This window comes from Saimiri boliviensis, chromosome 1, assembly GCF_048565385.1.
Source record: "Saimiri boliviensis isolate mSaiBol1 chromosome 1, mSaiBol1.pri, whole genome shotgun sequence".
Taxonomy (NCBI): Eukaryota; Metazoa; Chordata; class Mammalia; order Primates; family Cebidae; genus Saimiri; species Saimiri boliviensis.
The window spans coordinates 236110690-236134401 of record NC_133449.1 but is presented as its reverse complement, the minus strand read 5'-3'; the positions used below and the strand labels follow the sequence as shown (position 1 = coordinate 236134401).

General features: G+C 35.5%; 1 protein-coding gene across 2 annotated transcripts in view; it reads left to right on the top strand.

Moving 5' to 3' along the window:
- Positions 1-23325, top strand: part of FCHO2 (FCH and mu domain containing endocytic adaptor 2) — a 125278-nt gene extending 101953 nt beyond the window's left edge. For both annotated transcript variants that reach the window (XM_074384847.1, XM_074384852.1), the window contains 8 exons: positions 1765-1894; positions 8140-8251; positions 10988-11143; positions 11823-11955; positions 15458-15657; positions 16471-16535; positions 20413-20577; positions 20890-23325. In XM_074384847.1, the coding sequence (XP_074240948.1) occupies positions 1765-1894; positions 8140-8251; positions 10988-11143; positions 11823-11955; positions 15458-15657; positions 16471-16535; positions 20413-20577; positions 20890-20912 (984 nt within the window). In that variant the 3' untranslated portion in view covers positions 20913-23325. The remainder of the gene's footprint in view (positions 1-1764; positions 1895-8139; positions 8252-10987; positions 11144-11822; positions 11956-15457; positions 15658-16470; positions 16536-20412; positions 20578-20889) is intronic.
- Positions 23326-23712: the final 387 nt, after the last annotated feature.

The window sequence follows — 23712 nt, the reverse complement described above, 5'->3', positions numbered from 1 at the left end:
TCTGATGCATGCTAACATTTGAGAAACATTGTTTTAAAGCAATGCTGTCCAATAGAATAGAATATAAACAACATATAATTTAAAATTTTCTAGTGGCCAAATAGAAAAACAATGAAATTCATTGTAATATATTTTATCTGCTATATAAAAAATACTTTTTAACACATATTCAACATAAAAATTAATGACAATTTTACATTCCTTTTATGTGTATGCTATGTCTTCAAAAATTGCTCTGTATGTTACACTTGTAGCACATCTCAGTTTGGGCTAGTCACATTTCAAGTGCTATTGGCCTCTGTAGTAGATAGCCTAATTCTAAAATTAGAGAAAACCACTTGAGAAAAGAGCTGTTTTGCCTTTTCCTAAAAAAAAATATAAAATGCCTTATATTGGCCTTAAGGTTATGTTGCCATAGGAGAAATATCCCACAGTAGTTGATTTCAAGACTTTGCGGGCTTGTGAATTTCAGAATAGCTGTTGATCAGTATCTTTTCAGCCTGATGTACTGCACCACACTTGGTCTACATATACACACAGCTGTATTGTTAGCGTCCTGCTGAATTTTTTCATAATGAGCCATCAAAAAGCTGTACTCTGGAAAAAATGGTTAAATGGCTGGGGAGGTTACAAATTATAAGACACTTCTTGAAATAAAATGACAGTTTTATTAAAATGTATATCTGTAAATTTATATTCATGCAGTGAAGAGTTGACTAGTGTATTAATGCAAGTAGGCTTTTGTTTTTGCCTTTTGTTTTTCATGTTCCTCAAATAACTGAGGACAGTTTGTCTTTCTTGTTTACTGCTTTGTATCTAGTACCTAATCCAGGGACATAGTAGGCACTACATAAATATCTACTTGCCGGATACTTTTATAAGCAGAAAAAGGTTTTTGTTTTTTTTTTTAATTAAGACAAATATGCCTATTTTTTAAGAAAGCAAAACACCTCAGGAAGTGTTGCTAATGATTTATTGGTACAGTTAGGAATTTGGAAGGAAAAAAACCCATTCACCAAAGTGAAAGATAAATGAATTGGAGTTATATTTTTCATATTTGTTTTATGTTTCATTAGAAAATTGGGAAGACAACAGAATTGAATCTCAAACCTTTGTATGGAGTGAGTTTTTCTCAATGAGGAAGCATTACAAGGAAATACTGAGGAAAATGTGAACAGATTTGTAAACACCAAAAGTGTAAATGACAAGCAATATTTAAGGAGGAAAATATTTGCAAGAAAATAAGGCAAAGGGTTAGTGAAAGCTCAGATAATACTAAAACCTCCCTAAATTACATCAACCCATTCATAAAAGTAAAAGTGAAGGTTTTATTTTCCAAATTAGCTGTAAGAAATTTTTAATCATTTTTCTTCTTCTTCTGTGACTCATCCATTTATTGCTGGTAAGGGTGTAGAGAAATTTTCTCTATAATCAGTCAGGTAAAGTGAATAACCCTTTTGGGAAGGAGAACGTTTATACTGTTTAAACTAATTTAGCTTCTGAGAATGTATCTTAAGCATACCTTTATAAATACAGAAAAATTTTTATGCACAAAGACCCATTTTACAGCGTTATTTAAAAATAACCTTTCCAGACTTCGATATGTTCTTAAAAATGCTCTGATGTATGGCATCTCTGATAAATTACAAGAAACGCACACGGTAAATTTGGTTTGATATGTTAAATTTACCTGATACTTAAAAATCTTCTGTAACAAGAGGGGTCTTGTTTTAACATTTTGATAAATAACTTTTTGTTTTTAAGCCCAGGCCATTCAGCCCACCTGTAACTTCCAACACCAGCCCACCTCCTGCTGCACCATTAGCCCGGGCAGAAAGTTCTTCTTCTATCTCATCATCTGCTTCATTGAGTGCTGCCAATACTCCAACAGTAGGTAAGTGGTTATCATCAATTACATGTGAAATACAGCATACAAAGTTTATGTATGCTAAATACATATATATTTTTTTAATGGGCTAATGAAGAATTTAACATTAGAAATTTTGTTTTTCTGGAAACACACCTGGAGTTTATTAAACTGTCCATGCTTTGCTTTTCTGTTGACAGTCTGTGTTGTCTGGATAAAAGAATTTTAACTGTGGTTAGCACTGTTAAGAATGAATCAAATTTATGAACTGCTGATCAAATAAATAGTTGAAGGCAAAATGAAATGTAGTTCTTCCTACTGTGACCTGATAGTTGCATTTCTAGAAAGTTTATGTTTTAAAAATAGTGTTTTGAAAATGAATGAAAACAGTTTTGTGCTTGCAGTGAATTATATTTTTCTACAAGAATATCAAGACTTAAAAATAACTCTTAGGTAAGTGATCCTCAAGCTTTGATGGCACCAGTGACTGGTTTTATGGAAGACAATTTTTCCATGGACTGGGGTCAAGAGGATGATTTCAGGATGATTCAGTGCATCACATTTATTGTGCACTTTATTTCCATTATTATTACATTGTAATACATCATGAAATAATTATATATCTCATCATAATGTAGAATCAGTGGGAGCCCTGAGCTTGTCCTACAACTAGACAGTCCCATCTGGGGGTGATGGGAGACAATGACAAATCATCATTAGATTTTCATATGGAGTGTGCAAACCAGATCCCACACATGTGCAGTTCACAATAGGTTTCTCACTCCTATAAGAATCTATGCCACTGTTGATCTCACTGGAGGCAGAGCTCAGGCTGTAATTCAAGTGATGGTGGGGGAGCACTGTAAATACAGATGACATTCACCTCCTTCTGTGCGACTGTGTACCAGTCTGGGGATTGAGGATCCCTGTCTTAGGCATAGCAATATGAACCTAAACCTCACCAAACAAATTCAGTATTTTACTACCTCTAGACTTTGCTCAAAAGTTTTTTGTCATCACTTCTCAGTTTTTCCTACAAATTCTTAGTACCTTTCTCACCCATTGTTAGGATAATAAAGCACAAAGCCACTTGGACAAAGCAGCTGTGTTGCAGGAACAACAGCTTCTCGTCAGAATTACAATGGTACTTATTGCAGCTGGTTTTAGGTCAGGCGTCCCCAAACTTTTTACACAGGGGGCCAGTTCACTGTCCCTCAGACAGTTGGAGGGCCGCCACATACTGTGCTCCTCTCACTGACCACCAGTGAAAGAGGCGCCCCTTCCTGAAGTGCGGCTGGGGACCGGATAAATGGCCTCAGGGGGCCGCATGCGGCCGTAGTTTGGGGACTCCTGTTTTAGGTAGTGATGGGTTTATTCTTGATAATGCAAATCACTGATTTGCACTAACTGAACACTATTCAGTAATGGTCAAAGTGAGGTCCTTGGAACTGCCTGCAGCATCTGCATCACCTGGGTACTTAGAAATGTAGATTTTTGAAATCAGAAGCCCTGGGAGTGGAACTAGCAATTGTTTAACAGGCCTTACAGGTGACTCTGATTTTAATATCAACTGAGTTTGATAACCAGAGCCCCAATTAAGCTGACTTAATTCCACTTTAATTTGTTGAGGCTCACATTGGAGAAATGCATCTGGTGTGTGACCATTGTAAAAAGAAGATAAGTAATATAGGCTAGAATGAAATATAAAATGGTTTGATATCTAAATGTCTAAACATGATGTCACCATCTTAGTACCTTTGTGAACATAGCATTTTCTCCATCTTTTAATTTTTTCCCAAAGAATCTAACGTTAGTCCTAAAAAACCTAATTGGGGCCTACTAGAAATCAGGCAGGTAGTCTGGGTAACCTTATTTTAGCTTTAGTGTTTCTTTCTTTTTTTCATTATCTTTAGATTATTCAGGAGGTTTTTTGTTTGTGATGGAAACTTTAATTTCTATTGAATTGGCACATACTTGTTTATGGTTTGACCCAGTGCTGGCAATAGGACAACCAAAAGCAGGTGACAGTGATAATATAGGCAAGGCAGGTTGTATGTGAATTTTGTACAACAAAGATTTTTTAAATCTATCTAAAAATTTCTCTTTCTTGGCCATGATTATTCAACACTGTTTAGGTTTAAGTTTTTGATTCTTCTTGTTTCTTGAAAATGTTTTCTTTTTCTGCATTATTTTGTTTTATTTAAATACAATAGAAGATGATAATTTGATTGGGACACTCTCTGAAATTGAAAAGCACTGTGAGACATCACCAGGTATTGTATCAGAAGCAAATATATGTGTTGACTAATGATCCTTAAGTGTATCTAAAATATTTTGTTACCTAACTTTTCCTTTTCCAGAAATGTATGGTGTGCCAGAAATCAAGAATTATGCTGAGATTAACTATTTCAGTTTTGTGCTAATTCCATCAAATTGCTGTACAGGATCCATTATATCAAATCCCCAACTATAAAAACACAGTAGTTTTGCATTTTCTTCTCTGCTTTCCTCAACTCAGCTTTAAGAAGTATTAATAAATCTTAATTTTAAAACTATCAAAATCAGAGAAGAAGTGGTCCAAAAAGAAGTAAAAAGAATATGTCAGTTAAAAAAAAAAAAAAAAAACAAACAAAACTCTGTTACCTAAATTAGTAGAGCAAAGGCTATCATATACAAAAACCATACAGGTGAAGTTAGAAGCATGGAGATAGGAGATAGTAGGGAGTGAGTCTCTCTTTTATTCTGAGTGGAAAGGAATTCTACATAAATATCCATTGATTGTTATAAGAAGGTACCCTGTACCTGTTATATACTTCAGGGTCATAAGCTGTTTACATTTTCAAAACATAAAATTGTCTAAATATGTAACATACATTATGTAATATGTAATTAAACCAAAATTAGAAACCACAATCTATCCTTATCCCTATTAAGAAAACAAATTTTTATTTCTAAGAAATTTTTTGGAATAATACAGTATACATTTAGACTTTTTAAAAGACTATTTAAGTACATATTTCCTAATCATTTTTTTTGAAGTATCCGTGTGCTAAATGATCTTGAAAGAGAAACAAAAATAGAAAATACAAAAAGGAATATGCCAAATGTTAAGTGGGTTTTTTCTTCAACTTTCCAATACTTTTCTCTGCTTGCCAATGTTTCAGTAATAGCATAGTAATATACAGGGAAGCTATTTCAAGAATTCTCGTGTTATGTGCCCAGATTAGATTGTTGAAAAGAATATTTATGCAGGTTTCTTTAATTTTTTTGTGTCAAAGTAGTAGACATTAATGTTACCATTGGCTTTTTTTTTTTTTCTTTTGAGACGGAGTTTTGCTCTTGTTACCCAGGCTGGAGTGCAGTGGCGCGATCTCGGCTCACCACAATCTCTATCTCCTGGGTTCAGGCAATTCTCCTGCCTCAGCCTCCTGAGTAGCTGGGATTATAGGCATGCACCACCATGCCCAGCTGATTTTTTGTATTTTTAGTAGAGACAGGGTTTCACCATGTTGACCAGGATAGTCTCGATCTCTTGACCTCGTGATCCACCTGCCTCGGCCTCCCAAAGTGCTGGGATTACAGGCGTGAGCCACCGCACCCGGCACTGTTGGCTTTATATAAATATTCATTTGTGTGAGTTACTCAAGAGACTTTTCTTTTAATGAGACAGGGTCTCACTCCATTGTCCAGACTGAAATTCAGGGTTGTGACCATAGTTCACTATAAGCTCAAACTCCTGGGTTCAAGTAGTCCTCCCACCTGAGCCTCCCAAAGTACTGGAATTACAGTTGTGAGCCAGTATACCTGGCCAGGGAATATATTAATTTCATATTTAAGAGAATATAATTTTCTTTAATTAAAAAAAGTATTACAATAACAATGTTGGTGAGGATGGGGAGAAACTAGAATGCTTATGCATTGTTGGTGAGAATATAAAATAGTACAGCTGCTGTGGAAAACAGTATGGCTGTTCCTCAGAAAATTTAAAATGGAATTTCCATAAGATCCAGCAGTTTTACTTCTGGGTACATACCCAAAAGAATTGAAAGCAGAACCTCAAAGAGATAGTTATACACTCATGTTTATAGCAGCACTATTGACAGTAGCAAAGGTAGAAACAACCTGTGTCCATTGTTGCATGAATAGGTGAGTAAAACGTGGTATTTGCATACAATAGAATATGATTCAGCCTTAAAAGCGAAGGAAAGTCTAGCATGCTATGAACCTTGAAGACACCTTACTAAGTTAAATATTGTATGCTTACACTTACATGAGGTACTTAGAGTAGTCAAACTTACAGGGACAGCAAGTAGCATGGTGGTTGCCAGGGGCTGGGGAAACTGGTGGGGGTTATTGTTTCATGGGTATAGGGTTTCTATTTTATCAAATGAAGAGAGTTATGGAGCTGGATGATAGTGGTTGTTGCACAATGTTAAGAATAGATTTCATACCAGTGAACTTTATGCTTAAAAGTGATTAAGATGGTAAATTTTGTGTTATGTTTATTTTACCACAGTTACAAAATTGGAGAGAAGATTGTTATAGCCTTTGTCTTTTTCAGAAAATATGTTTTCCTGAATTTCTGATGACCCTCTTATTTAGAACAATATGTTAGGGAAAAAAGTGGATTGAAGTAAGTTAGATTTACAGTGAAATTTTCCAGTGTACACACATATATTTTTATAGTTACAATCAGTAAATTTGTACTTAATATGCCTTTTTTCACTTGATATTTTCTCACATTCCAAAACTAATGATGCTTGATCAGGACTCTAGCTTTCACCTAACCACCTTCACCTGATCCAAACTTGATTCCCTGCCAATAGTCACTTTTCCCTTCAATCTAGGATTTACTCTGTGTTCAGAAAGATCTTACTAAATAAAAACCTAATAACATGTCTTTCAAACATTATCAATGGTTTCTAGTGACAAAAGGACAAAATTAAAGGTCTTTCACACCCTAATCTGGATCATGAGCACTTTTCCAGCCTCATCTTGGTGTCCTTTCGTCACTCCAGCCCATCCCTCACATTTTTTGTTTGTTTTGCTTCTGCTTTGCAAAGCTAGTACTTGTGCTTCAAAAAGACACCTTTTTTTTCATGTCCCCCTGGCAAAGTGCCTGGCACATGTTAGTGGTTAATAAATAGTAGCTGTTGTGATTTTGTGAATAACTTTTTAACTGTGAAGAACCTTCTAAATAAAAATTCCTTCAAAATCTAGAATACCAAGCTAACAGTATCTTTTTTTCACTATTTGTAGCCCCTCAGATTTAGTTGTGAGGTGCAGAAAGCCAGTACTGATTTTTTATCAGAGTTAACATTTAAGGTATCTCAGAAGTAACTCAGTGTTTCACTATAGGAGTTGCATCTGAAATAAGAATGTCTGATACCTGTTAACATTGTGTAATATTTACATAAGAAAAGCATATATTTAAACTTCAGAGATAAGTCTTGACCTAAGTTATTCATTTTTTTATTTCACTAAGTATGAATTATTATAACAAACTCATATATTTTTGTAAAACTGCATTATATACATTAAGTGAAATGCTCCCACTTTGGAAAGTCAGTAGCAGTAGTGGTAAGGCACACAGTAGTAAGAAGAGTGTGTTTGTGAAGAAAAACAAAGGGAATGCCCTGTTTTGAGGGGATACTTTATTTAGGTTAAATTTAAAACAATAAAAATCTGAACACTTGCATAAATTTGTTTACATTTTCATTTTGCTCCATAGACACTGATCTTTCTTTAAGTAGTATTATTAGTCAAATATTTATTGTGACAAAGTAATGTGGGAATACAGTATAAACACCAGACAAAGAGGAGGTTAACAAGAATTATAATGATAATGAGTAGGGTAAGAAACATTACTACTTGGATAGAAATAAATACAAAAATCCTAAATTGGCCTTCAGTTACGCCCTGAAGAATGATTGATAGAATCTGGAAGACTTTGGTATTTGAATATTTTTGAAGCCATATTTTTGTAATTTTAGCTCTTTAAGTCAAGGTCTTTTTTATTCTGACATTGTTTAACCATTCTGTCTTTCCATTTAAAAGAGGTGTCTGTGTGACATGTCTTCCTGGAGTTTTTTTGTCCTTTGTATTATGCTCCAGTTTGTTTTATGCTATATTTCTTAGCCTCCAGATTTATACATGGGACATCATTGAAACCAGCAATAGGGTCATTTGTGAAAACCTAACAATACGAATCTAACTGTCTTCATATTTATGTCTTTCTGAAGGATTTAACAAATTAATTGTGTATATTCTAGGTGTGTCACGGGGTCCCAGCCCTGTCAGCCTTGGAAATCAGGACACCTTGCCTGTAGCAGTCGCCCTTACAGAATCTGTTAATGCCTACTTTAAAGGAGCAGATCCCACCAAGTTAGTTTTAAAATATATACTTGTATGTGTATGTATGTGTGTTGGGTAGAGGAGGCAGTGGGGCTTCATGGTAAATTTTAAGAATTACATTTGATTCTATGTATATTACAGTTCTCTGTTATTTATTTACCTGCTTTTTTGCTGTCAATACAGTCATTTGACGATTGCAATCAATGTACATTCATTCATCAAATATTTTAGCACCTATTATTTCTCAGGCTCTGTTACATGTGCACTAAGGATACTTAAGTAAACAAAAGAGTTCTCTTCTGAGCTTGCATTATAGTGAGGGAAACTAAGTATCAAAGAAACAGCTGAATGTATTGGGTATTGATACACACTATGAAGAAAAACCAGGGTTAGAGGCTAGAGAATATTAGACAGAGGGCTACTATTTTAGATAGAATGATCAGGGAAAATTTTTTTAAGGTTAATTTAAGCAGATAGTTGAAAGGCATGGAGGAGCAAGACATGCAGATATCTGAGGAAAGAGTATTCTAGGAAGAGGGAACCAGTGAGTGTAAGATACCAAAGTAAAAGCATATTTGGTATATTCAAGAAACAGCAAGGAAAACTGTGTCAGTGAGTAGGAGTAAACAGGAGAGAGAGTACTTGAAGATGAATCCGGAGAGTTAGGAGACCAAGTTAGGCATTATAGGCCATGATAAGGAATTTGGAATTTATTTTGAGTAATATGGAAAGCGAGTAGAAGCTTTTAGCAGAGGAATGATGAAATTACATATGTTTTCAAAGGAGCACTCCAGTTGCTCTATGGAGAATAAACTGGGGCAGAGGGGTACGATGGGCGGTCAGAATAGATAGAGAAAGTTAGAGATTAATTACAGAAGTCCAGGTGAGAGATGATGGTGGCTTGTATGTCAGTATTAGCAGGGTAAATGATGAGTAGTAATGAGATTCTGAATATATTTTGAAAAGGAATTGTCAAGATTTGTTGGAGGTTGAACTTCAAATGCTAAGTTTGAAGTTTAAGCCATCTTAGTGGAAATGTTGAGTTGATACTTGGATACATGATTCTGGAGTTCAAGAAGTAAGTCTAGGCTAGAGATAAAATATTTGGTAATATTATTAATTAGTTTGTAGATAATACTCAAAGTTAGTGGCCTTAAGGAGTAGATAGAAAAAAGATCCGAAAACTAAGTCTTGATTTCCTCCAGTGTTTATGAGGAAGATGAGAATGATTCTAACAAAGGAATTAGAGAGCAAGCAGCAAGAGAGGTGAGGAGAGGACTAATAGATCCGTGTCTAGAAACTAAGTGAATAAATCATTTCTTGATGGCACATATGAAATTATATCTGATACTGCTTGACAGGTCAAGAAAAATTGACCATTGACAATATGGAAAGTCATTAGTGACATTCACAAGAGAGATTTTAGTGGCACAGTGGAGATGAAAGTGTGCTTTGAGGGAGTTCAGGAGCTGAAGCTGATGTAGTCTAGACAACTATATTTGGAAAGAACAGATGCAGTTATTTCAGGATGTTTTGCTGTAAGTGAGAGCAGAGAAATGGAATGGTAGCAGGAGTGAGGTGGTGAAGTCAAAGGACGGTTTTATTTCTTTTCGTTTTTGTGTTTTTTTTGAATATGTCAGCATATATGTGTGCTAATGAAAGAAACAGTATTTACAGAAAAAATTGGACCTGCAGAAAAAAGAGGGGATCAATCACATGAATGAAGTCCTTCAGTGTATAAGAGGAAATGAGTTCCAGTAAACTGACATAAGAACAGAAAATCAAACACCACATGTTCTCATCATAGGCAGGTGTTGAACAATGAGAACATTTGGACACAGGGAGAGGAGCATCACACACTGGAGTCTGTTGGGGGGAATAGGGGATGGACAGTTAGGGGTAGGGAGGTTGGGGAGGGATAACATGGGGAAAAATGCAAATATAGGTGATGAGGGGATAGAGGCAGCAACCACATTGCCATGAATGTACCTATGCAACAATCCTGCATGTTCTGCACATGTACCCTAGAACCTAAAGTGCAATAAAATATATTTAAAAAAAAAAAAAAAAAGAGGAAATGAGTTCCAGTGCAGAATTGCTGGGATTGATTGGCCTGAGGTGCAGAAATTGATTATCTGTTGAAACAGTATGGAAGGCAGGAAGATATGGATAAAAAGTTAGGTAGATTTACTAGTGAGAGTATGAGCAAGTAATTTTTTTATTTCCTCAGTAAAATTCAGAGCACAGTCATCAGCTAAGAGTGGGCAGAAGGACTATTGCAGGTTAGAGATAAAAGGGGAAGCTGTGAAAAGACCAAGAAAAGAGTTAATAGATTTGGGAATGTGATAGGATTACCAATGGAACCCGGTTGAATAGAGGGTTGGAAGAAGCAATGAGGAGCAAGGGGGACATCTACCATCACCAGGCCCAGTGCTTTGTGGGATTTGGAAGAGAAAAATAGCTACAGCTAGGGATAGCATTATAAGAAAAGCAACATCCTCACAGGTCAGGCAGGGAATGGTTATCACAAAAGAGTGAAAGAACATTCTCAAAGTGCTTGCATTTCCAGGAAATGATGATGCTAGATGAATATACCATTTCATGTACATAATTTTAAATAATTAAATTGAAAAGATAATTTATAATTATGATAAAGGATATATATACACGTGTGTGTGTGTGTGTGTGTGTGTGTGTGTGTGTGTGTGTGTATAGTGGAGATAAAAGCATTTTCTTTAAACACTTCTTTAAAAATCCCCATTTTAGGTGTATTGTGAAGATCACTGGTGACATGACAATGTCATTTCCAAGTGGAATTATTAAAGCCTTCACCAGCAATCCCACTCCAGCTGTGTTGTGCTTCAGGGTGAAAAATATCAGCAGACTTGAGCAGATTCTTCCAAATGCACAGCTTGTGTTCAGGTTTGTGTACTTTTTGAAAATTGAAATATCTTTTTAAGAATTTTTTCCTGCCATACACAGTGGCTCACTGCTGTAATCCCAGCACTTTGGGAGGCTGAGGCAGGTGGATCCCTTTGAGCTCAGGAGTTTGAAACCAACCTGGGCAACATGGCAAAACCCCATCGCTACCAAAAAAAAACAAGTACAAAAATTAGCTGGGCGCGATGGTGCATGCCTGTAGTCCCAGCTACTTGGTAGGCTGAGGTGGGAGAATCGCTTGAGCCTGGGAGGCAGAGGTTGCAGTGAGCCGAGATTGTGTCACTGCACTCCAGCCTGGGTGACAGAGCTACACCCTGTCTCAAAAAAAATTTTTTTCCCCTTCTTCTTTGAAATAATAATATTCAATTTTAAAACAGTACCAAAATTATTTATTTTTATTAATTACCCATCTTCTTTCGTTTTATTTTGTTTTCAGTGGTGCTAATAGTTATTTTAAGATTCTTTTCTATCTCTTCATCTTCTCATCTTTCAAGCAAGCTTCTACTATGTTTCCTTCTTCATCCCCTGATCTAATTTTCCTTCATCCTACCTCTTGGTTTATTTCTACTAGTTTTTTTTCCCAGGTCACCAAATTACTACACAGAGGCAAAAGATAAAAATAAGTGAAATAAAATAACAAATATATTTGTTATACATGTAGTGATCCATCACAATGTGATTGCAACACAAAAGATTTTTGGATGAACATGCAAGCTGTTACTGTCTACCTCAAGAAGCTGTCAGAGCAAAATCCAGCTGCTTCTTATTATAATGTAGATGTATTAAAGTATCAGGTGAGTGTCATGTCCTTGCAAACATTCTAAATTAATATATTAACAATTGGAATCTAGGATATAATTAAATGAATAAGTATGTCATAGCCAAGTGAGTTTTTTTTTTTTTTTTTTTTCCCTCCAGAAATTCAGGGATGTTTTGAAATTAGAAAATCTGTAAGGCAGTGGAGATTTTGACCAGTTTGGTAAAATTCACCGTTTATTCATGATTAAAATACTGAGTAAATATCCATGCGTAAACTTGTCCTTAACCTTAAAAGACCAGCAGTATCAGTCTTAACAATGAAACTCCCAACGTAATCAATTAAAGTTAGGAATGGCAAAGATACCTATTAGTGTATCTTAATGCCCATTAGTAGATCCTGTTAATATATAAGAGTTTTCTGGATATGTTAGCCAGTACAGTTAGGTGGAGAATAAAATAAGCAGTAATAAATACTGAGAAAATGGAACCAAAATTATTACTGCTTACAGGTGATATATTATATTCCTGGAAGAGTCAAGAGAACCAACTGAAGAACTATTTGACATAAGGACATTTAATAAGGTGGTTGGCAGAAATTAATATGAAAATTAATAACTTTCAAAACCTATTAGAAAAACTGATAGAGAAAAATACAATAAAACAATTAGGAAGAAACATAACACAATCTCTAGTGACTTGAATATGGGAAGATTCATGTTGTAAAAATTTAGCTAATTCTCAATTAACTTACACATTTAATGTAATCCTGATCAGAAACCCTGTAGAGTTATGTGTTTGTATATGGAGGCTTGACAATCATTTCAAGTTCTCTGGAAGAATAACGCTTAGGAGAATAAGTCAAGAATTTTTTATTTTAAAGAGACAGGGTCTCGTTCTCTTGCTCAATATGGAGTAGCATGATCATATCTCACTGCAGCCTCAAACTCCTGGGCTCAAGCAGTCTTCCAGCCTTAGCCTCCTGAGTGACTGGGACTACAGGCACAAGCCACCGCTCCTGGCAAGAAATGTTTTAAACAGTAAAGTGGAGTAATATTTTAGCTTTAATGGGAAAGCTTACTATAAGGCAACAGTATTTAAAATCGTTTGGAACTAATGCAGCAGTAGATGGCCAGATGAATGAAATAGAGTATCCAGAAATAGGTCTGAGAATAAACGGAAAATTGTTTATGACATAGTAGCGTTTCAAGGCAATGTGCACATGATGAATTTTTCAATTAATGATATTGAGGATAGCGAGCTAGACACTTGGGAAAAAAATTAAGCTGAATCCTTAACTTTTAGCCAAAATAAAATCCGTGTGTATCAAATGTTTAATAATAATAAAAGAAACCATAAATGTACTAAAATAAAGTCTTAGGTGAAGATACAGTTGACACTTAAACAAGGATCTAAACAGGTCCACTTATACGAGGATTCTTTTCAACCAAACACTGAACAGTAATTGTAGGATGCAAAACCCAGGTATAAACAGAGGGCCAACTTTTTCTACTCGTGGGTTCCACAGGACTAACTACGGGACTTGAGTATGCACAGATTTGTATATATACAGGGGTCCTACAACTAACCCCCGAAGTATACTGGGGACAACCATATATTTACCTCTCTGTGTGTGTATATATGTAATAAATATTTATTACGTATTTTAATCTTGAAGTACAAAAGACCTAAGTATGATATGAAACCCAGAAGCCGTGTAAGAAGAGAATGAGATATTTGACAAATAAATATGTGTGTGTGTATAAAATATTTGGTTAAACCCTTAAACACAATCAATATTTAATCTAGGGGAAAAGTATTTATGACACATAAGATGGACAAAGGGTAATAAAGAGCCCTTATAAATTTGCAAGTAACAGGTGAATAACTCAATAAACAGATAACCTATGGAAAGATGCTCCATGTCAATAGTAATGAGAGCAGTAAATACTGAGACAACAATGAGGTATCAGTTTTAGCCCATCACATTTACAAAAATGAAACATTGCTTCATCCAGTATCAAGAAGGGTATGATCACTTGTTAATAGGGTACAAGTAAAACCTCTTAGAAGGCAATTGTGTTAGATTGTTGAAAGATGTAACCTTTAATTCAACAATTCCACTTAAAGAAATCTTCAGAAATACACAATTGGATAAAGATACGGCACAAAGGATATTCACTGTAGCATTGTTTAGGAACCACCTAAGTACATACACATCAGCAGAGGAAGAAATTAAATGAATTACTATAGCCATTAAAAAGACTGACATGGATCTGTGTTTGCATATGCCTGAAGAGTCTGGCAGGATTCTAACTGTAGGAGCAAAAATTGCAAGGGATAAATTTCCTACTTTATATTTCTCTATTGTTTGAGTTTTTAATAGGGTAATTTTATTAAAATGGCTATGTTTCCAGAAAATAAATACTTAAAGAGTAAAAAAGTGCTGCCACTGAGATTGATGTAAAGTTTCTTACCGGTGTTCATTTATTCAACAGTTAGGTATTATTTAGTGCATGTAATTGCTGGGAGTAGGATAGGGAGACAGTAAAGATAAGTGATATTCTATGGGCTAGACATGGTAGCTCTTGCCTGTAATCCCAGCACTTTGAGAGGCTGAGGCAAGAGGATTGTTTGAGCCCAGGAGTTCAAGAGCAGTCTGAGCAATATAAAGAAACTCCATCTCTACAAAAAATATATAATTATCCAGGTGTGGTGGCACGTGCCCGTAGTCCCAGTTGGTAGGGAGGCTGAGGCAGGAGGATTGCTTGAGCCCAGGAGGTTGAGGCTGCAGTGAGCCTTGAGCATGCCACTGCATTCCAGCCTGGGCAGCAGATTGGGACCCTGCCTCAAAATAATAATAATAATACTCTGTGTTAGAAAATAAAATTCTGTGTTGGTTATGATATGGAAGAAAGAAAAAGTGTAGACGAAGGTAAGGAAGATTGAAAATACTATTTTCAGTGTAAATTTAAAGAGCAGTCAGAGTAGGTCTCCTTAAAAAGGAGTTGTTGGACAAGGAGCCTAAGAATTTGAAGGAATTATACCATTTACTGTGAGTCACGTGTTTAAAGTTAAACACTTGAGGTTGGAAGTATTCTAATTCCAGGCTTGTGGCACTGTATAGTGACCTTTTTTCTCAGTGCTCTAAATCTGAATTCTTACAATTCATGAAGAATCTTTGAATTCTGTGTTGAATGTTTGAAAATTCTCATACTTTACATGCATAAATAAGAATTCCTTGATAAAATGCTGATTTCTGGGCCCAGTCCCCAAGCTGTTGAATCAGATTTTCTACAGTTGGAGCTAAGGGAATGTGCATTATAAACAAGTACCTCAGCAATTTTGATGTAGGTTGTAGTAGGTCCACACATTGAGAGTGACCCTTACTCCTTTGAGATGGGTCTGCTTTACTCTGCCAACAGATAGTCCCCTCATTAGCTATTTTCGATTCTGTGGACTTATATGACAAGTGTCCATGTTGTTAACATGACTTGTTAACTTTTCAGGCCAAAAGCAATTGTTTTTTTCTCTTCAAAGGTGTCATCAAATGGTATTCGGTCCACTCCTCTGAATCTTGCAACATACTGGAAATGTAGTGCTAACACCACAGATGTTAGAGTGGATTATAAATACAATCCAGAAGCTATGGTGGCACCTAGTGTGCTTTCCAACATACAGGTGGTAGTACCAGTGGACGGAGGAGTAACAAACATGCAGTCCCTTCCCCCTGCAGTGTGGTAAGTTAAACATGTATTTCTGGGTTCCCACTAAATTTTCGTTGTAATCCCCAACTTCTAGAACCCAGGTTCTGCAAGTCTTCTTAGAAGTTTAAAAAGTTTTAGTGCCTTTTCCCGTAGAAACCGTGCTTTAAAAGATGCAGTTCATTTTACTAGTCAAACCATCGTAACCTTAATCCAGAATCCACAAAACTAGTTTTGCACCACTCAGATTTGAGTGATTGCTTGCTAACTTTACCATTAGGCAAAGTGCTTGACCTCTCTAAACTTTTTTTTTTTCCATTTAAAAAATACAGATAATTTTTTATGGATTAAATATAGCATCTGTCATATCTGTAGGAACAGGAACGCCTGTCTAATTAGTGTTTAATAGTTACTCCCATCTCTTAACCACTTCTCTTGTCCCCTCTGTATTAGGATAGACTCTAATTATTCTTTATAGTTACTTAATTTAATAACGTGTCTTCCTTGACTAATGAAGGTTCTGATCCCTATACACATTCCATTTTACTTTCTCTGGCCAGTAGGAATGAGAATAATTACATAATTTGGTAAACTTTCATTAATTGAAAAAGATACAGCATTATATTTATTTATACTATATCATAAACACATTTTCACCAGTTAATACTAATTAAACTTAGCACTATATTTATACTGTATCATAAATGCATTTTCACCAATTAATACTACTTAAACTTAGCACTATATTTGTTGTGAAAATATTTAAAATACACTTATTTATTGAGGTCCCATCCATGTATCAGGTACTATACTAGCACAAAACCCTGAAGATACTGGTTTTTATTGCAGGAAAGCAGAACAAATGAAAGCCTTTTGGAAATTATCTAGTATTTCAGAAAAATCAGAAAATGGAGGTGAGTGTGTGTGTCCTTTTTTGTTTGTAAAATTATGTCACCCAAAATGGATTTTTTTAAAGGCATGTTTATGTGATTTCCTCCTGGAATTTCTTGCCTTCAGTTCTAGAACCCACCACTAGGTGGAAGTTAATACCTTTAATAGGAATAGAACAGCTGAGATTCAGAACACATTTGTTCCTCTAGATTGAGTGTGTTCTCTGTAAGAAAAAGAATTTCTTTTGCCATAACTTTATAAATATTATGTAAATACTTCTTATATTACATACAAACATTAAGAGAAAATAATAAATTTAAAGAAATAGAACTATCTGTCCCACATAGGTAACCTGATAACTAATTGAAACTGATTTAACACAGTTTAGTTGAACATTCTGTTACTGGGATTCTCCTGACCTCCCAGAAATCATCTATAAGATTCCAGGCTTTTAAAAAGCTTCCTTGCTGTCCCAGTGCAGTGGCTCATGCTTGTAATCCCAGCACTTTGGGAGGCCGAGGTGGGTTGATAACTTGAAGTCAGGAGTTCAAGGCCAGCCTGGCTAACATGGTGAAACCCCATCTCTACTAAAAATGCAAAAATTAACTGGGCGTGGTGATTCACACCTGTAATTCCAGCTAATTGGGGGACTTAAGCATAAGAATCACTTGAACCCAAGGAGGTGGAGGTGACAGTGAGCTGAGATTGTGCCACTGCCAGCATGGGTGATGGAATGAGACTCTGTCTCAAAAACAAAAGCCCCCTTGCCTTCTCCATTTCTCTAAAAGAAACTTTCTCCTGGCCATTTCCCCTTATTAAAGCTAACTATCAACAGCCTTCAATTTTCCAATGATCATTTTAAGGAAAAGCAAGTTGTGCCTTCTCTCACTAAGTCTGCATCTGTTTGTGTTCATAATGCTGAGAAAAAGGCTCTGCTTGCTGATCACTTCTGTAACTCAACTTATAATAAGGATATAATTATCAGGATAGCTAAATCTTTAACATTAAATAGTCTTATTTTCTCTTAAAAGAGAATTCTTCTGTCCTCTTTGAATGCCTAATTTTAGTCTCCAGTAACTATTCTTATTGTTGTTTCAGGTTATTGTTTTAGATGGAGTCTCGCTCTGTTGCCCAGGCTGGAGTGCAGCGGTAGGATCTTGGCTCACTGCAGCCTCTGCCTTCCAGGTTCAAGCAATTCTCTTGCCTCAGCCTCCTGAGTAGCTGGAATTACAGGCCTACCACCATACCCAGCTAATTTTTGTATTTTTAGTAGAGATGGGGTTTCGCCGTGTTGGCCAGGCTGGTCTTAAACTCCTGACCTCAGGTTATCTGCCCGACTTGGCCTCCCAAAGTGCTGGGATAACAGGTGTGAGCCACCGCGTCCAGTGCCTAGTCTCCAATTAGATAGACTTTTACTGGAGAGCCATACATTGGGTGAGATAACCAAGCAAATCCGCAGTTTCTTTTTTGCTGCTTAGTACTTACAGGTTGCCCATTTTCAGCTGGCCAACTGCATTTGACTTTAACCCTAGCTATTAATATATAGCTTTTTGTGAGCCAATCTGAAATTCCTAGTTTAATTTGAAGTAAACCAGCAATCCTATTTGCATTAAGGACTTATAACCAGTTAGAAGGACAAAAGGATATCATTTTCCCCAATTTAATGAAACTATACTATTGTAAATAATTACAAACAAATTTGTTCTTTCAAAAATAAGACACAAGTTTTCTAACCGGATTTTAAGTGTCCCTCTGCTATTCAGGTATCAGGTATTTATGTGAGGAAATGGAGAAATCTTATAAATATGGCTTCTGATGTGATTAGTCAAGCCTTTAAAAAGAAATATCCAAGACCAGGCATGGTGGCTCATGCCTGTAATCCCAGTTATTTGGGAGGCTGACACAGGTGGATCATTTGCAGCCAGGAGTTCGAGACCAGCCTAGACAATATGGCGAAACCCTGTCTCTAACTAAAAATACAAAAATTAGCCGAGTGTGGTGGTGTTTGTCTAAAGTCCCAGTTACTCAAGAGGCGAGGCATGAGAATGGCTTGAACCTGGGAGGCAGAGCTTGCAGTGAGTCAAGATTGCACCACCGTATTCCAGCCTGGTCCTTAGAGGGGAGACCCTGTCTCAAAAAAAGAATTAAGTATCCAAATAGGAATGCTGTAAAATAGGCCTGGCACGATGGCTCATGCCTGTGATCCCAGCACTTTGGGAGGCTAAGGTGGGTGGATCATGAGGTCAGGAGTGCGAGACCAGCCTGGCCAATATGGTGAAACTCCATCTCTACTAAAAATACAAAAATTAGCTGGGCGTGGTGGTGCACACAAGTAGTCCCAGCTACTCAAGAGCTGAGGTAGGAGAATAACTTAAACCCAGGAGGCGGAGGTTGCAGTGAGCTGAGATTGTGCCACTATGCTCCAGCCTGGATGACAGAGCCAGACTCAATACTGTAAAATAGAAATCTGTTTTCTGATACTGACTCTGTACTCAGAAGAGGGACAAGAAATATTTCTAATGTGATTGTTAAGGTTGTTGCTCTTGGCCTATGGTAGAACTTTTGTATAACCAAATTGCTTATCAAGAATTGAAAAAGTTTGAGGGCCTGGACAGTAATTAAGAATAAGGCAGCATGCTGTTCATCTCCACTACTCATCTACAGTGACCAAGCACAATAATACAGGTTGGATCAGTGTTGTGACATCTTGTTTTACATTTATCTGTGTAGTGTTAAACTTCTGTGCAGGGGATCACAGGATCTTACTGCTAGTACCTAGCATTTCTGTCCGTTTGCTCTACCCAGAAAACTGGGAGCCCTCCTAGACTCCTCCCTTCTCACTTCTTGATTCCAACTCCTAAGTAGCTTTCAAATAACTTTCTTAGTATCTTTTCTTTTTCTTAGCCTTAGTTCAGATCCCCCTTTCCTGACATCTAGAGTTCTAAACTGTTTTGACCTGCAGTTGGTCTCCCAACCTTGCATCTTGTGCTTCTCTTACCTTTTAAGACACTAATCTGAAAGGTTCTTGTCTTCCTTATCTTTGGTGATTCCCCATGGTTGCATCATAAATTTCTTACCATGGCCTGGCCTGTGCTGCCACTGTAATCTCATCTGCCACTCCCCTCTACTTGTATCCTGTTTTCCAGCTAATGTGATACAGATGCAGTTTTCTTAAATACATCATGCTCTGTCTCTCTACCTTTGGTAACTTCTGCCTAAAATACACACCGTCATCCCCACCACCATTTATAATTTTCAGTTGAGTTAGGTGCTTTGTGTCTGTAGCTCCTCAGAACTCCTTTACAGCAGTGATTATATTCATTATAATTTTTGGTTTACTGTTCCTGCCATTCCATTAGACAGATATACTGAATAAGTGGGCATACCGAAAACAAAACACCTCAGAAATACCTACTTAGCTTTATGTTAGACCAGTAAAAATTTAAAAAGAAAAGTGAATAGAAAATAGCAGTGTTATACAACTCTTCCCAACCATAGTTACCTTTCCATCTTTACTTCTTCCACTCCCGTGATCTGGTACTGAACATTCTTTTTTTACTTTATGCCACTTATATCCCTCCTAGCATTTTTCTATGGGTTGCCCTCAATTACTTCCTTCTTCTCTTTTGACTCACCTCAACGTGCATATAGCATAGGAATCCATTAATAAACATCTCTGAAGATTAGTATTGAGTCAAAGAAAAGCATGGGTTATTTACTTAATTAAAATTCGTATGCACTAAAAAAAACTGATTTGGAAACAGGATAATGGTTTGTTCACTGTGCATATCTCATGAATGTAGCACAGGACTGATATAGTTTAGCTTATATGCTCATTTGATTCTATTTTGTGTGAAATGTATTTTATCCTGTGTAAATTCTTTATTCTTTTCTTTGTAGGTTCTGGCTCCCTCCGAGCAAAATTTGATCTTTCAGAAGGCCCTAGTAAACCCACAACACTTGCAGTGCAATTCCTCAGTGAGGGAAGTACCCTTTCAGGAGTAGATTTCGAACTTGTAGGCACTGGCTATAGGCTTTCCTTAATAAAGAAGCGGTTTGCCACTGGTAAGTTAGATTTTAAACTTTTTAATATACATGGGAAACATTTATATTCTAACAGTCACTGAAAAACTGTCAAGCAATTTATAATCTAAAGGCATGGAAATTTTTTCTTTAACCCTTGGTACAAGGTGCCAGGTAGAGACATTCCTGGGAGAGAGTACTTACAGTCAATATAGCCGAACACCTGTGATCTGATTCTAACATACTGTAAATAGCAGATGGGAACTGGAGTTTTGTATTAATAACCACAATGGAAAATATCTTTAGAGTGCATCTGAAATTGTTAATTGTGAAGGTCTGCTTGGTGTTTTTCAGGACGATACCTGGCGGATTGTTGATGGACCTGGGAAAGTGGTTTGGCTCCGGGGAGCACAAACCTGCCATTCTGCATTATCTGTCCTTTCCAAACACTATTTTAACTTGTATGATGTCTTTCAAACTTAGCCATATTTGAGAGCTGACTACAAACATTAAATCGCACTTTTAAAGTGAGTCATTTAAAGAAATAGTACTGAAATGATTCTCTGTGTTGTAAATGATCAACTGCAATATTCAGGAAGCACATTTATTCAGATTCTCAGAAAAAAATGAAGTTTTTGTAGGCTTAATTTTTAAATTATTTCCAGTGTCTATGTTGAAAAAAGGGGTTATAGTGTAATATCAGGCCTAAAATTTCAGGAGAGCAAGCACAAAGTAATTTAGCTTTCCATAAATTTTTAGAGTTAGAGATAGCTTTGAAATTTTGTTCAGTGGATACAAATAGAACGTGAATTCTCATTTTGGGTACTGTTAACTCAGAACACTCAATCAAATTGAGTTATGTGCCATAAGGTAGGTAATCAGACCAGAGTTCAAGTTGTATGCAAAAAATCTATAATTTGATTCTCATAAACATATTAATAAAGTACAAGTGATGTTTTATGTGATTTAAAAAAAATTATCTAGTGCAATGTGATTTAAAATAAGCTTGCAAATGACAGCAGAGAAATTTACTTCTGCAGTTAACTTTATAGAAGTTGTGATTTTTTTTTGATGAATTAATGCTGTAGATTTAATTTATTTTTATATGGAATTACATAATGTGTGCCTTTTAAAACAGTAACATAAGCCAGAGATGTGCCTATACAGTTTGTGTTCATTAATGTGCCTCACTTTTTTTCTTAGTCTGGAGCTTCTGTTCAGAATCTTACAGTGGTCAATCACTTTTATAAAATATTTGCAATTTTTGTAAATACTTTTGGCCTGCAGTTGGGAAGGGAATTCGGAGTCATAAAGGGTTACTTAAGAATCCTGGCTCACTTCTTTGGTGATACACTGTAGCCACTAGAAGGAGAAAATAAACCCAATGGCATGTGTTTACAGGAGAAAAAATTACCTTCAGATACTTTATATTAACCTCATCAAAAGTGTGTAAATTTTGAAACAGACAAATTCTAAAAACTATAGTGCTAAATTAGTAACTGGTATTTTAACTTTCAGTTTAGCATTTTCCTTGATACTTTATCATTGAAAATTTACACAGTTACTGATTGTTTTGTGAACATGAGTTTTATGGTATTTTGTGAGGACTACATTTTATAGAAGGTTAATTTTTCAAACAGAAGGAGAAGCACTGCCATTTGTTTTTATTTCAAAAATCGGAAAAATTACCAATTTGTACATTTTAATTCTTATTTAATTTCTTCTTGGTAAAAATAGGGAAATTATTTGAAGTAATGTATTTGGTTAAACATTTCTAAAAATAAACTACCAATATTAAATAGAAACCTAACTTTAATAGCACATCTTGATTAATTAAAGAAATAAAATATTTTGGAAAAGGTTTCATAATTTACAAATGGGAATTTCATTTATAATATAAATATGAATATCCTTTATTTTCCTAGTAGAAGTGATAAATTGTGTTATACATAATTTATATAAAATCACTAATTCTTCCATTAAGCTTCACAGAAAATAAAACCTCTATTACTAGACATTTATGTAATGTCTTGCTATACTAAATAGAGCAGAAAATCTACTCTTTAGCAATATATAACACAGTATGTGCTTTTTTTATATATTCAATGTTAGCCCAATTCTAAATTTAGATTTGACTAAAGCAACACATAAGATAATTTGCTAAAATGCTAATCTTTACTAAATAATGAGCAACATTAGAATTTCTAACTCTTATATTGTGCTCTTTTAAATGCCAATTGCAGTCCCTTACTAGAATTCTAACTGTAATCTGCTTTGCAATCAAACTGCTTTAATTGAGCAGTTAATATTTTATTATTAGAATTCAGACACTGTTCTTACCGTGTTTGTTTTTAATCAAGTATTACCTAAAAATGTACAAATTAGTGAAATGGTTAAACTTCAGCACTTTGTTAATATGCCACAGTCTTCATACCAAGTATTGGGTACAGGTTACAATTTTGAAGCCATATGAGTTTATATTGATTTTTTTTTTTAAATCCACTAATGGTGTAAAAAGAGACCAGTAGATTTTCAGTGGGAAATGTAACTTGCAAGCTGGTTCTTGCTCATATATAGTGATAAACTTTGTAGCTGCCTCTTTAACCAAGAATTTGTAAACACAACTCTAACAAATGTGAGTTTTTAAGGATTGTTATTTACTACTTTGGATTGTAATTAAAACAATGCACATCTGTCTTCCAAGATTTTGTAAATATTTTTGATTTTTTTCATTAAATGTAAATTTTACATAAAAGTTGTGTTCTTAATAAACATGTAATATATAATTTATCTATTGGTTTATGTGTCTTTGTACTTGATAGTAATAGCTATATTGTAGTAGAACAAGGCACTGGCCAAGTACTTGGTTTTTAACTTTGTGCTACTGTTTGAAGAGGCATACAGATCGAACTGTTATTTATTGGTTATATAGAAAACTTAATTTGGAGTATATCCCAAAATGTCAACATTGTTTAACAAGGAATTATTTTTAATGTATTTTAAGATGTATTTAAATTGGTGTTAAGTTTTAGCAAAGACTTTCTTCCTCATCAGTTGCTCAGGAACACAAATCTGACGTTCAAAAATCCTAATGTCCCAAAGAATTAGTCAAGACAATCAAGCCTCCCGAAACAGTAGATTTGGGAAGGAGCAAAAGAAGTAAATTCAAAAAGAAAT